General features: G+C 45.5%; 1 protein-coding gene across 1 annotated transcript; it reads right to left on the bottom strand.

Moving 5' to 3' along the window:
- Positions 1-9,951: 9,951 nt before the first annotated feature.
- On the bottom strand, positions 9,952-15,365 carry NKX6-1 (NK6 homeobox 1). The gene is made up of 3 exons (XM_082728098.1): positions 14,545-15,365; positions 12,602-12,774; positions 9,952-10,350 (listed from the first exon to the last, which is right to left on the bottom strand). The coding sequence occupies exons 1-3, from the start codon at positions 15,212-15,214 to the stop codon at positions 10,090-10,092; spliced, it is 1,104 nt and encodes a 367-aa protein (XP_082584224.1). The 5' UTR covers positions 15,215-15,365; the 3' UTR covers positions 9,952-10,089.

The raw sequence follows: 15,365 nt of genomic DNA, 5'->3' as shown, positions 1-15,365 counted from the left end.
GCCTCGTTAAAATATGTACAAGTTAGTTGTATTAATTTATATCATCCTAAATTTTTGTCTCAGGGAAAATATTGCTGGAGATCTAAGTTTGGTATCTACTCTCTGATGGGATCAGTGAAAGAGACATGAATCTCAGCTGCAAAGAGTATTTTAAATGGCCAATAAGTCCTCCTCTTATTTATTGCTTTATGCATTATTTTCACTCATGTGCCTTGGAAAGTAACATACATTTCTACAAATGATGATTGGATTGTACTGTTTCTACAAATGATGATTGTACTGACGATTTTATATTGAAGTAGCTGTTGTGAGCTGATAAAAGAATGTATTATAATACCCCCTACTTGATCTTCCATTTTTCCCAAGGAAAATCTTTGCATTGAACTCCCCCATTTTCTACTTAAGCTGTGTGTGCTTGTTTTTACAGCAGTTTGTCAGATATTTACATATATACTCACAACTAAAAGAGACTCCTGATAGTTTGGAGATCATTTCTCTGCTTCCAGGCTGGGAGAAGAGAAAGGGTTACATTACAGGTCTTTTTTTTTTTTTTTAATCTTTAAGAGAAAAACAAAATAATCCCCCCCCCCAAGAGAATGCAAAGTCCCCCCCCCCCCCCCGTGGCTTCATTGTGTGGGTGTGTGTGTGTGTGTGCTCCAACAGGAGTGCAGACACTCAAGAAATGTTCCTTGAATACTCTCTTCATGCCAGGCACTGTACAACATCCTGGGGATACAACAGTGGGCAAGGACTGTAGAATCCTGTGCCCTTGCAGTCCAGCAATTCTGGGTTTCAGTTTTCCAAGAGGTAATACAATTACGGTTTTTCCAAACTGTCACCCATTCTGGTCTTTCACATCTCCCTGAGGCACATTCTTCCCCTGGGTGAAATGGCACAGCACTGTACAGAAAGAGAAAGGGGATAGGTGGAGAAGGGAGAGCAGAGAAGGAAGAGGAAGAAGAAAAGGAGAGAGAGAAGGTAAGACAGAGGAAGGAAGGGAGGGAGGTGGTCAGACTGTTTACCTGGAAGCCATCATGATCTCCAGGTAGAGCATGGATCCTTGGCTGATATAGTCAGTCATCTTAAGGGTGCTAAAAGCAAGGCCCCTGAATTAATCCACTTCTGCCTTACTCTCTATCTCATGGAAGTTAATGACAATGTGCTGATTTCATATTTGCCTTTGCAGTCCCTTTTCTCTGTAATTGCTTTTAACAGACTACCTAGACAGGCACCGGGATGGTTTCTTACACCAGAGGCAATGAAGCCCAATCTTCAGCTGTATTTTCAGCTTTTATTATTCCCAGAGTGCACTGACTTCTCTGTGCTGTTCTGTTGGAATGGGTATGCAAGAGTCAAGTAGGCAGGCGGGCAGGGAGAAGGAACTTTGTGCCCATTAACTTCAGTTGGCAAATAATGTCCAAGCTCCCTGGAAGGAGCAAGGTCTACAGGAGATTTCTTCTGAATTAAGAGCTCTCCTGACTTTGGGGTTAGGCGTTGTGGGGGAGGGTCCTTTTGTTTTTCTAGGGGCTTGCTGCCTCTCTTCCTTAATCCTAAAGAACCAGCAGCAGCTACAGCATCTATCACTCCCTTCTCTTTCCTGCCTTCTTGCCACCTGGACTGTCTTGGAAACAGAGTCATGTCCCTAGCTCTCAAAGTATTCCAAATTCCAAAGTATTTCCAATTCCAAATCCTCAGTCCTAACTTGAAATCCAGGGTCCCTTTGCACCTTTTTTTTTTTTCTTTTCCTGAGTTTTCCACCCTCTAGGTTTCCCAGCACCCAACCAGTCTGAGTAAAGCTGGAAGTGTATCTGGGACATGGTACATGGAGAGAGAAATAATATGGCCCTGCAAAGCCAGATTCAGGCTTTTCCCATGTCTGAGATTCCTTTATGGGAAACAACAGTATGACACGTTTAACCAAACTATACATCTATATTACAGGATAGTCATCCCCTCTTACATTTATGTGCTACTTTATACTTTATGAAGCCCTTTTGCTTTTGCAACTTTGTGAGGTAGTAATTCTTTTTTTTTTTTACTTTTTAAAATTAACATATAATGTATTCTTTGTTTCAGGGTTACAGGTTTGTGATTCATCAGTCTTACACAAATCACAGCACTCACCACAACACATACCATACCCTCCCCAATGTCCATCACCCAGCCACCCCATCCCTCCCACCCCCCTTCCCTCCAGCAACCCTCAGTTTGTTTCCTGGGATTAAGAGTCTCTTATGGTTTGTCTCCCTCTCTGGTTTCTTCTTGTTTCATTTTTTTGTGAGTAGTAATTATTATTAAGATGACTTTATAGATAAGGAAATGAAAGATTATCTAAGTTAAGTGACTTTTTTTTAATTTTTTATTTTTTATAAACATATATTTTTATCCCCAGGGGTACAGGTCTGTGAATCACCAGGTTTACACACTTCACAGCACTCACCAAAGCACATACCCTCCCCAATGTCCATAATCCCACCCCCTTCTCCCAACTCCCCTCCCAGTTAAGTGACTTTTGGGGGGTCAAGTTACCACCAAGAAATAGAAACAGCAATAGGGCTCAAGTTTTTAGACCCTGCTGAAGTTACCCAAAGGCTTCTTTCATACCACATGGGATCATTCTGGTGGCGTTTTCAAATGACTTGAAGCAATCATGAAAGATGCCTTCCTCAAGAGTCTGTCTTCAATACTCTACTCTTTATTCAGAGAACAGAGATAGGTCTGTTAAATACTGTATTAGTTAGTTATGCTACATAACAACTTATCCTCAAATGTAATGGTTTAAAACAATAAGCACTGATTATCTCACATCATGGGTAAGGAATCTGTGTAAGGAATCATGGAGAGCTTGGATGGGTGACTCTGCCTTGAGGTTCATATGGCTGCAGTCAAGATGTGGACCAAGTCTACAGTCATGTGAAAGTTTGAGTGGGTGGAGTGCCACCATGTTCACACTCCTTGCAGATTAGGACTGAATTTTGGCAGAGGCCTCACTTCCTTACCAGATGGAGTTCTCCATGGGGCTGCTTGAGTGTCCTCACAACATGGCAGCTGACTTCCCCCAGAGTGAGTGTGTGAGAGAGAGAGAGAGAGGATGGAGCCATAATGCCTTTTATGACCCAATCATACACCAATGCTTCTGCTGTACTTTGTTCATTAAAGTCACTAGATACAGCCACACTCAAGAAGAGGGAGATTAGGCTCCACCTTTTTTTTTTTTTTTTTAAGATTGTATTTATTTATTTGACAGAGATCACAAGTAGGCAGAGAAGCAGTTCGGGGAGGGTGGGCGAGCTGCCTCCCTACCAGGCAGAAAGCCAGATGCGGGGCTAGATCCCAGGACCCTGGGATCAGGACCTGAGCTGAAGGCAGAGGCTTTAACCCACTGAGCCACCCAGGTGCCCCACGGCTCCACCTTTAAAAGGAAGGAATATCAAGCAATTTTTAGAAATATTTGAAAACGACTACCAGTAGTTAGCCTTTAAGTTTCACATAAAAAGAATATGTCCCTTGCTTACTTGTCTTCCCACTTTCACTTTTCATAACCTTTCCTCAATTGAATATTTATCCTGCACAAGACAGGAGGGTCCAAGCTAGGAGCAACTGGAGACTGGGCTTTTCATGATGGTTATGATAGTGATGATAATGGCTAAAAATTGCATAGCTTACTATTTGCTGGGCACTGTCCTAAGAACTTCGCTTTATTAATCCATTTAATTCCCCTAACAATCTTATGGATTAGATACAGTTATCTCCATCTTACATATGAGAAAACTGAGGCATAGAGAGGTAGAGTCATTTGACCAAGATCACACAACCAGTCAGTGATAGAACTGCAATTCAGATCAGATAATCTGGCTTCCCAGTCCAACTCTCAACCACTATGTGATCTGATTGTGGCAAAGGTAAAACATTACTCAGACCCTCTAATTCACCTGAGACCATTTGGATTTGGGAGAAAATTAGGCAAATTCTTACAAACCAAGTAAGGGGCTCAAAGAGGAAAAAAGAAAAATCCAGTGGTGGGGGGCAGGGGTGGTATGCAGGGGAAAAATGTTTACAATATCCTTTTCAAGAGCTAAGCCAAAAAAAAAAAAAAAAAAATAGAGCTGAGCCATAGCCTCAAGCATCAGAATCACAGCTACGTGTGATGACTAGAGGAATTACTACAAACCATGCACCTATGGAGAAGGCTCATATTTGAGGCATGAAAATTTGGATGCCTTCATTTGCAGGTGGTTAGACCATCTGGTAATAAAGTTAATAGATTTTCAGCAATCTTGCCTTTCTGTGATCTATACAAACAGACAGATCCCAAATAATTTATAGGTGATTAACAATTTTTACATAATTTTTGCATATCCAAAAATAAAACTATATTATAGAGGTGTGCTGGTTTTCTTTCTCAATCTGTTATATCTGTCTCCCTTGTAATAACCAAATATATGGTATAATTATATTGTAACATTTCTTTTGGCTTTATCAAGATAGATAGAGGCAATCACATTAGAGAAGTGGTAGGGCTCCTCTATAAAAATAATGCTCATTTTCAATTAGGTAGAAAAAACTCTTTCTTTCCCTAGGATGAAGAAGGGATCCATCTTTGAATGTATCTTCATTCCAACTAGACATTAGTATTCAAAATACACTAAAATAGAAGCTCTGGATGAGGCTTCTGCTTCAGACTCCTGGCCAGGCTCCGCTAGATATGAAACACCACAGAGACATCATGCTCTACTTTTCCAAGTCTTCAAGTGCAGTGTTCAATGAACACATTTTGTCAGGGCCAGAAAACAAAGGATGCATATGTAGACATTTCATCTTTGGCATAAATGATCTGCTGGATGAAAGAGGAAGAGTAGAGAGAGAGAACTGAGACGCTCAGAAAAACTTTCCAGTTTGTGGAGCAACTCCAAGCCAATCTATGGAATGCTGAAGGCCAGAATTCAGGAAAACAGCCCCATGTCCCTTTGTCATCCCCTCACACCATTGCTCTGCTCCCTAGTCAGACTTTACATTAACAGTGGGGAGGGGCAGTACGACTGTGTTTTCTGCAGATCTGAGAAACGGCTACGTTAAAAAGAATGTATTTCTCTGTGAAGCTTGCAGTCTAAATACTGCAGAACAAAATACAGACTTTCCTGTCAAAAAAGGGAAGTGTACTAAGGAACTGGCTTTTTAAAAAAACAGTCATACGGAGGAGGGCAGAAGAGCATTTGGGCACGTAACTCGGTGTGTGGTAAGAGCAAGGAAATTTAGTGTGGAGAAAGCTGTTCAAACTAGGTTAAAATAGAGTTTATAGATGAAATCAACTGCTTACCTCTGTTGTTATTACATGATGGTATTGTCAATGATTAACAAAGGAGCCACTGTCTCTTTAAGCTATTCAGTGCTAGGAGTTCCCAAGTGGAATTTCACCTCTCCAGTGTGTGTGTGTGTGTGTGTGTGTGTGTGTGTGTGTCCACTGATGACCAGCTTACAGGACAAAACAGTGCAGATCTAGCCAAGTTGATGCTGGTCTAATAACGTACTCATGTACATGACATTCGGCTCCAAAATGTTTCAAACACACCCTCAGACTCTGTTGCCTAGCACATTATTTCCAAGAAGAGCAGGCCTCCAGTCCAAATGGCCTGCACACTCAGCAATGACGAAATGCACATCCTTCCAGAAAAGAATGAGTGGTTTTCTGTTTCCCCCTTCCCACTGTCTCCCAAGGAGTGAAAGGAAAAGTGGATTAAAGTGCTTGCAAACTCGGAAAGCCACTCACCATACCACAAATTCTGGGAAAGAAGGTATAGAGTAACTTAGAACTGAAGTTACTGAATCCTCTGAATGTGAACTGAAGAGGTTAGCCACCAACGGAGAACTGAGCTTAGACTCTGGAGACTAGGAAAATAACTCTGTAGAAGCTGTGAATTGTAAATGCTGTTGGGACATCTGAAAGACCCGTATAGGGTCCTTCCCTTTCATTCTATATCTCTCAACCAACCTCACTGACTCTCTTTTCAGAAAAAGAAACAGACACACACACACTATAAAACAAAAATGAAAAAGCAGGTTTACCCTTCCTTTCACTACACACACAAAAATCCTTGTTTTTCTCATTTCTCATGTTTCCATGTTGACGTTTTGTTGCCTGTAAGCATTTTTAAAAGTAGAGGTTGACTGTGGGCAGGGGGGGGGTGTTATAGTGGTCAAAGGTAGCAAACATCTGGTGATGTAATGGTGACTATAGTTAACTATTGTATATTTCAAGGTTGTTAAGAAAGTAGATCTTAATTTTTTTTTTTTTTAGATTTTATTTATTTACTTAAGAGAGAGAGTGGAGAGAGAGAGCATGAGAAGGGAGAGGGTCAGAGAGAGAAGCAGACTCCCTGCTGAGGCCTGATGTGGGACTCAATCCTGGGACTCCAGGATCATGACCTGAGCTGAAGACAGTCCCTTAACCAACTGAGCCACCGAGGCACCCCAGATCTTAAAAGTTTTTATCACAAGGAAGAAAATTGTAACTATGTGAGGTGATGGATGTTAATTAGACTTATTATGGTGATTGTTTCACAATATATAAATGTATATCAAATTATTATATTATACCTTAAATGGATACAATGTTATATAGCAATTATATCTCAATAAAAGTAGGAATATTTTAAAATAAAAGTATTTCATCAGGTCACTTCCTGTTACTTTGTTTTTAAATCATGACCTCTTTAGCCATAATGTCTGGGTGGCAGCCTTAATCAGATGTTTAATGCTGGTTAATGTCATAAAAATTTTGTGCCAAAATGGAAAATGATTCTTACTCTGCCTTACTGCTTCCCCACCATGCTAACTCTTTAAAAAAAATTCTTGTTGCACCTACACAGACCCAATTCAAACCAACCAGTATAAAGGAACACCTAAGTCAAGTGTCGCCCCCCCCATCCACTTATCCTTCATTCCCAGTTTTATGGGGCCAGTCGCAACTGGTGGCCAGCTGGAATCCTGGGTGGAAGTAAATTAACTGGAAAAATCAAGTCACTGCTGCAGTCAACCGAAAAAAAGGGAACGAATGCCAGTGCAGCGTGGCCCCAGAGCCCAACTCTGGCTGCTGCCTACACAACTCAGAGCACTTTACAATAAGCAGGAAGACCCTGTCTGCCTTCCATATAATTGCCTGTAGGGCAGAGGCCAGGTCACCAACTCACATTTCTCAGATGCTCTCAATGTAAAGGTGAAGTGCTCACAGAGAATGCTTCCTAAAGGAATTAGAAGAGATCTTTCCAAATTTCTAATTTGGAATAAATACAGTAACCTTATTTGCTTCTTGAGAGAAAGCTTCAGTCTTGGTTCCACGTTTCTATGATCAATACTACTATATTACTCTTACTCCTAACAACAATAATAAGAGTTGTTATTATTAAATTCCAAGAAGAGCATTTGTAATTATCTTGTGAATTTTTGTTTTCTTAGGAAGAAGTAATAAGTAAAAAGTTGCTTGGCTTTGCAAGGCAAAAAAAGGTTAAAAAGTAGTAATAAAGTAGACAAGACACTTGCATTTGTTGCAATTTAACAAATAATAAAGTGCAGTTTATGGTAATAGACTTTCCACAACACCCCTTCCCAGGCTCTTTCATCAAAAGAGAGAGAGGAGAGAGGGAGGGAGAGAGAAAGGAAGGAAAGGAGGAAGAGAGGAAGGAGGGAAGGAAGGAAGGAAATTCTTATTATTTACAGCTAAGATTCAAATTACATCACCCCAGCAGAGCAAAACCTCTTTTGAAATGGCTGCCTCTCTATAGGATACACACCACAGTCTTGCTAAGAATACAGAAATTCAGAAGTTTAAAACTTACTGGGAACTTCACAGACAAACCAGAGAAAAGAAATAGCAGATTTGCATCCTTTCTTTCTATTACATCATGCCATCAGGAATATAATCTATAATAATTTCCTTCAGGCAATCTCATTCCTAGTTTCCTCAGTTTTTTTTTTAAATTTTATTTTCAAGGGAACAAAACAGACCCACACTTTCTTTACCTAACGCTAGCCTGAAGAATCTACTGAATTCTATTGATTTTTCTCTCTTTGAACACAAGCTCATTAACCTGAAACACTAAGGGGATAACTATATTTCACCGAGCCTATAACTGAGTGTCTGAAAACAAAAAGATCCCAAGACAGTGATACAGCCCTCTTCCCTAAGTAGGATTCCTTTTTTTTCCCCCTGCAAATTTAGCTGCAGAAGCTTTGACATCGATTCCATAACCCTAAAGACTTTCGCACAGTTAGAAGAAGCTTTCTTTAAATTCATCCTTTATTGTAATGGTTAGCAAAATCAAGATCCCTGTCTTTCCAACAACTTCTACATTCTTACAAGCTGCAAGGCGTGGATAAATGTTAGCATCAAACCAGCAGTGCTGCTGCGCCAGCAAGCTCCTCTGCCTTCTCCCAGCTACAGGATCTAGGGCTCCACCAAGGAGCTATCTTAGATATATGGAAATGAGTCCCCTCCGGGGACTTCTTCCAGAAGGAAAAAGCGATCAGGGAAAAATTAGACAACACAGACATCAGAAGCAGCCGGTTAAACAAGTCTCTTCAAGAAGCCCCACGAGTGGGGCTACATTTCTTTTATCTTCCTAATCCAAGAGAAGGAGATTGTGATCCCACTCAAATAAATAAATAAATAAATAAATAAGCAGCAGCTATTCTACCCAAGGAACCAATATAATAATTTTGTGATCTTGACTTTTGAGATCTCTGGTGAGATCAAATGATCTGTACCCTTCCATTCAAGCAACAAACGTCTTCAAACTGTTTTTTAATTTGATTTATCCTTTGAAACAGAAAGTGCATTACATTTAACTGGTCTTGCAAGGGGGGGGGGGGTCTCTTCTCTTTACAAACCGAATTCCTTATATAAATTAATAAAGGTTAAAGTTGCTAATATATCACCATTATTAGCTTAAAAAAGAAAACAATATACATAGTCTATAGTATTCTTATGATACAAAACACTTCAAATTCAATTACAGCAACTAAATGGATTTTTATGTTTCTGACCCAGAGCAGTTGTAACAATTCCCACCATCTACTTTAACACGCATTTTTATCAGAAAGGAATTAAATTAAATACAAGCTATTGTAGCCCTTCCCTCCCCCATACTTTCTTTAAATCACTAATAAATAGCAACAAACGACTGTGCAATTTCAGAGAGGAACGGAGAGGCGGGTCTGAGGCCTTCCCTGGTTCCACATCTTCTACTTCAAGTCCTGGAGGCGGGAGCGGGGCGCGGAGCCAGGGGGTGGTCAGGGACGAGCAACGAGGGACAAAGGGAAAAGTGAGATTGAACAAATCCAAACCGGGAGAGGAGTGGGGGGTGGAGAACATTTTTGACTGGCTTCTCAAATTAAGTTCAAAATAAAAGGGAGACGTAGGGTTTGAGTAGCTTTTAAAAGAGGGCAGGGTGAAGGAAGAAGGAGGGCCATCTTCTTATACCAAATTCAAAAAAGCATTTTACATTTTAAATATTCACAATAAAGTAACTTCTAGTCAGTGTGACTCACGATTTATTTACAAAGAGCCTTCAACAGGTTGCTTTAGTCGGCACAGCAGTTTGTGGGGGGAGAAGCCTCCCTCTCTCCTCCCATCTGTGGCGGTCGCCCGCCCGCGAGGCTCTGAGGTCCCTGCGGCGGGTGCGGAGCCTTCAAGAACACCTCTCCGCGCCCCGCCCCGGCCGGCCGCTGGGGGCCCAGGCTGGAACGGGCGGTGCGGGGACCAAGCGGGGCTGCGAGAGTGGCCCAGCCGCGAGTTTCAGTTGCCTTATCTATGCAGTGATTTTCGACGTCTTTTCTGCCTTCTGATCAACCCCCGAGTCTCTCTCTCTCGCTCTCTCTCGCTCTCCCCCGCCCCCCTCAACTTCCAGGTTAAAAAAATAGATATGTACATCTCAGAAAATAGCAAAGGGCCCCGGCGGGCGGGGCGGGGTCCTCCGAGCCCCAAGGGGCGGGCAGGCGGGGCGCGCGCGGTCCCCGGGGCGGGGGCCGGAGGCCCGGCAGGCGCCGGTGGGGGCGGGGGTGGGGTGAGGGTGGGGGTGGGGGGGCGGCGGGCCCTCAGGACGAGCTCTCGTTCTCCGACGCGTGCAGCAGGAGGCCGCCGCCGCCGCCGCCGCTCGACTTGTGCTTCTTCAGCAGCTGCGTGATCTTCTCGTCGTCCGAGTTGGGGTCCAGGGGCTTGTTGTAGTCGTCGTCCTCCTCCTCGTTCTCCGAGGCGCCCTTGAGCCGCTCGGTCTCCGAATCCTGCTTCTTCTTGGCCGTGGCCATCTCGGCCGCGTGCTTCTTCCTCCACTTGGTCCGGCGGTTCTGGAACCAGACCTGGGGGCCAGGAGAGGGGAGGAGAGGGGAACCGGGGCGGGCGGGGGAGGACAGGAATTGAAGGCGAGCGGATTCAGGCAAGGCTGCTTCCCCAAGATCCCCGGGTCGCTCCAGCGGGCGGGCCCCTGACGGCCTGCGACCCTCGCTCAGAGACCTCCCTTGTTCCGGCCGTCAAAGTCAGTCTCCAACGCCCCAGCTTCCTCCGAGCGTCGGGCACCAGCGGAGTGACCGCCGTTACCATAGCGATAATAACACAAGTGTATAGACGTTGTCAGTGAGCTGTCTCCGAAGAGAAAAAACTTGGAAACTTAAAACTTCCCTAAAAACGAGTCCGCTTTCCTACTTTGTAGTTTGAAGTACAAAACTTACCTTCCTAAGTTTGCTTCATAAAGACTTTGTGATTTTATTTGTTGTTTACTTTCTTAGACTAAGACTTGCAAACAACTTGAAGTGTGCTTGCTTTTTAGTGTGATTTGTGGGAGAAAGCACGGCATTTGCCCCAATTACTTCTGTTCTCCTTTTCATTTTTGGATATTTGTCTGTTTCTCAGATCTCAAGTCTGAATCCACACAAACATGGTAGGTAAACACTCCCCTTCCCGTTTACACTTGTAATGTACCATTTAAAGTTTAAAAAAAAAAAAAAGAAAGATTTGCTAAAACAGACCTCAAATCACTAATAATAATAAACATAAACGCTTGAAAATATTGAATAGATGAGCTAAAACCGGTAGTTTGTGTGTGAGTCTTTCTCTATGGTTTGTCATAAAACCAAACATCAAGCTGGAATTTTCATTAGTTATTTTTTAAAGTGAAATTTGGCTTATTACATTATCTTCCACTGTTAGCATGCCTAGTCTTTCAAATATTATTTTAATATTGTTCTTCTACAAGACATTTTATATAACAAATATTTTAAGCTATTCATGGTGTGTGACACCATGTTTGATATACATAATTTAACCTAAAGCATCAGCAACCAATTTCCAAAAGATACTATCCTCTTTTTATGATTCTCATCCATTTTCTCATCCGTTATATATTTTATCTAGAGAATCCGAATTGTTAAGAAAGTGATTTTTATTTTCCTTATATAGCTATAATAATTCACTTCTAGCCACACAGACATATTTACGGTGACAAATGAAGACTTCCAGATTACTGTGGTAGGCTCTGTACCAAACATTGCAAAAATAATTTTAACTGTGATGGTATTCTAATGGTCACGTACAAAATCATCCCTGAAATGCATTTTATGATGCTTGCCCCCGGGGGAAATACACTCTAACCAGCAAACGTGGCTAACAGTTATTCCCACTTAATTTAAGGAGCAACAAGATTACTAATGAAAACAGACTTATGCTCCTTCCCCTCCAAAAATACCAAATATAATAAATTGAAGAAGGGACACAAAAGAGAATACTGGAAATATAGGAAACCACTAGATTTAATTTACCTACTCGTTCAATCCTTTTATTTTTCAGGAAAAGATTTCTCAAATTTGATTCCCTGGAAATATACTGTACAACTCAATTATAAGCTAAGTGACATTTTAATTATAAATTGTTGTCACAAACGGTAAAATAGTATACATCTGTTGATAGACAGAATTCTTTCATAATACAATAATAATCTTGTCAATTCATTTGGAAAATTACTATTCCAAAGTTATAGTCATCAGCTAAACTAAAAGCAGATTCACCCCTGCTAAACGGCTGCATCCTGTGCATTTTTTTTAAAACCTGCAAGTTAATATAGTAGCACTATAAGGCTGATCTACATCAGAAAATGATATGACTAGCGGAGCTTGAATTGACAAACAAAAGCTTGAATATCCTTACAAACAGAGTACATAGAAGCTATCTAGCTGGTGTGATCTATTCTAAGGGCTGATATTTCGGTCATGCTTTTATTCTCCAATAATGGCGAGTTCCCCCAGCACATGCTGCTATCTAGATTAACCTAATTTCAAAGGCGGGGGCTTGATTCCTTTTGTTCATCAACAGTTTGCCCGCCTTGAGACCCCAGGGCCTTTGTAACCCCCACTCCCACCCCCTTCGCTGATTTCATCTTCTCCCCAGGCTCCTCAGATCCGCACCCCCCAAGCGGCTGTTAGTTAGAGGGGTGTGTGCGCGCGCGCGCGCGCGCGCGCGCGTGTGTGTGTGTGTGTGTGTGTGTGTGTGTGTCCGCGCGTGCGCGCGAGTTGGGGATTAGGAGACCATCCCTTGAGGTTTGTAAGGTCTGCTACTCACCTTGACCTGACTCTCCGTCATCCCCAGCGAATAGGCCAAGCGAGCCCTCTCGGGCCCCGCCAAGTATTTCGTTTGTTCGAAAGTCTTCTCCAGAGCGAAGATCTGCTGGCCAGAAAACGTGGGTCTTGTGTGTTTTCTCTTCCCGTCTTTGTCCAGCAAAATGGATCCTTGATCTGCGAGAACAGATAAACAAGGGAAGGAGAAAAACAATCGGTTACAAGCGGCTCCACTGAGAACAACTCAAAACACGAAGTTTTTGGGGGCAAGCTTATTCCGCAGCAGACGTCAGAAGTGTCCGGTGCTTCCAGTCCCGCTGCGCGCCTCCCTTTGCCTTTTTACGTCCACCTGTTTTAAAAAGCCGGGTGTGTTTGGAGCAGCAGTAAATAACCTGCCGAACAGAGACGTCCAACAGGGAGCGCATTGCTGAAGTTTGCCGGAGCCGAAATCACCAGGCCCCAGTAAATTGAAGAATGCGGGATAAAGGCCCGTCTAGCCTCCCAGTCCAGTCAGTGCTCGCTCAGCCCCGAAGACTTTGCTTGAGGATGACTAGTTTTGTTTTGTTTTCTTTCTTTCTTTCTTTCTTTCTTTCTTTCTTTCTTTCTTTCTTTCTTTCTTTCTTTCTTTCTTTCTTTCTTTTCCCTTGAGCGCCTTCCTAACCTGTGCCCGCACAACAAAGGGCGCCTTGTTTTTTGCACACAAGAGAGCTAAATCGCCCCCAAGTCAAACGCCGCTGCGGCCGAGGGGGAGGGGGTACCGCCTTTGTTGGCGGTCCCTACACGGCCATCAAAACGGATACAATAGCGTCTCCCCGACACCCGCACCAGTCCGGCAGCCCTCCATTCCCAAGGGAGCCTCTACTTGGCTCCCGCAACTTCCCTTAGTTGACTGCCGCTCACCCACACGAAAGAGGTCTGGAGAATTAATGGAAACTTGGGGGACTGGGTCAAGAGCAAAGACCGGAGCAAGAGAAAAACCTAGGCTGGGCCTCTAACTACACCTGGAAGACTAGGAGCCTCCTCGGCGGTGGCCAGCTACCCAGAAAATTGGACTGATCTCGGGGCAACACAGTTAGTTGGTTTCAAGCAAGATCTTGGTGGGGTGTGTATATTCCCCAGTGCTGCCGCCACCTCGTTCTACCTCTGGTTCATTTTCATGTTAGGATGTTGAGAGCCAAGATGCCTCTCAGAATTCCCAGGCCCAAGAAGTCCCGGCCCTTCGCCACCCCCACCCCACCTTCCCAGGGCCGAGGCAGGTGGGAAAGTGAGAGCCCAGCAGAGGGGAGTGGCCCGAAGTGACTGAGCTCGCTACTGCGGCTGCCGCGGACCTGTCTTCAATGAGCTCACCCGGACCGACTGTACTAGGGTGGGGGTGGGGGAGCTCCTCGAAGGCGAAGAGGTTAGGTAGGGACACCCTGGGCCGAGATGTACATGCAAGTACAGGCACTCCGGCCAGGGCCGTGGAGGGCTTGCTGCTGTGGTCCGCCGCCTGTTCGCAGAGAGGCCAGTTCGGCTGGCATAGGTGGAGTGGGGCCCTGGCAGACAGGCGGGAGCCAGGAAAGAGGGGATGTAGCCCGGGGCTCAATAGCCTCTCCTGCCCTTCCCACCTCTTAAACCCAAGCAGGGCCTGAGGTTGCAGTTAGGCGGTTCCAAAGTAGCCGGGGCCTCGGGTGAGACACATGCCTAGCACCGCGTTTTCAACACGGACTCATGCACAACCGCTCCTCGAGGCGTGCCCAAGACTTGGGGGGGGGGGGGGCACTTGGAAACGTGCTCAGGGAAGTCAGAGTCCCTCAATGAATGCCCTGGCAGAGCCTAAATCGTGCGATTCTGGCGCTGCCAAACTACTGGGGAGCCAAGAGGGTGCACGGATCCCCATGCACATCAGAAGACATGACCCGAGAGCGGGTAGAACGCGCACAACTGTACTCAGGCGATTGTACTCACGAGGGGTGCAGGCCAGGCGGGCGTCCCTCCAGGGTGGGCTCTGCATAACTCCTGGCCAGAAAATGGGCGTCCGGCCGGGCAGCTCGGCCAGCGGCTTGGGGTACCGACCTACCGCGGCCACGGCCGCTGCGCTGGGGCTGAAGTAGAGCCCAGGCGGCGGCGGCGGCGGACTCAGGCTGCTGAAGCGGGGCAGGCCAGCCAGCAGCCCCGCTGGGGATGAGGCGGCGGCTGCAGCGGCTGCAGCCGCCGCTGCAGCTGCCGAAGCGGAGGAAGCGGAGGTGGACGAGGAGGAGGAGGAGGAGGAACCCGAGGGCGAGGCGGAGGGCAGGGCGGCCCCTGAGGCCACGGGCATGGAGGGCCGGCTCAGGATGTCGTTGATACCGTGGGGGGTGGCGGCCGAGAGCTGCTGTGGGGGGCTGCCCAGGGATGAGAGCCCCCCCGCGGTCGGGGGCTTCAGGCTGCCTGGGTTGTGGGCACCCAAAGGCGGAGAGGGCGACGACGAGGAGGACGAGGAGGAGGAAGAAGAGGGGGGGCCGGCGGGTAAGGGGGGGTACGCCGCGGGGTACAGAGGGGTCTTCATTTCGGCCATGCTGTGCAGGGCAGCCAGGGGAGGGCTGCTGAGCAGGAACGCGCTCTGCCGGGTGCCCTCCATCGCCCCCACCGCTAACATCCCACGGCCAGGCCGGAGCCCGCAGCCACTCAGCGAGGGCGCCGGCGGGTGCCCCGGTGGGGCTCAGGAAAGCGAGGAGTGCCGAGGGCGCGAGCGAAGAGTAGCTCCGCGCTCCCAGAGGCGACCTGCCAACTGGGCCGGGAACGCCGCC

The sequence above is a fragment of the Mustela nivalis genome, assembly GCF_964662115.1.
Source record: "Mustela nivalis genome assembly, chromosome: 4".
NCBI lineage: Eukaryota > Metazoa > Chordata > Mammalia > Carnivora > Mustelidae > Mustela > Mustela nivalis.
Note: the sequence above shows the minus strand (reverse complement) of the source record. Positions and strands in the feature narration are given on the sequence as shown.

Coding starts and splice junctions, on each gene's coding strand:
- NKX6-1 (XM_082728098.1), bottom strand. CDS start 15,214: ATGTTAGCGGTGGGGGCGATGGAGGGCACCCGGCAGAGCGCGTTCCTG. Junction 12,775..14,544: donor CCGCCTGGCCTGCACCCCTC/GTGAGTACAATC, acceptor CTGTTCTCGCAG/ATCAAGGATCCATTTTGCTG. Junction 10,351..12,601: donor TGACGGAGAGTCAGGTCAAG/GTGAGTAGCAGA, acceptor CCTGGCCCCCAG/GTCTGGTTCCAGAACCGCCG.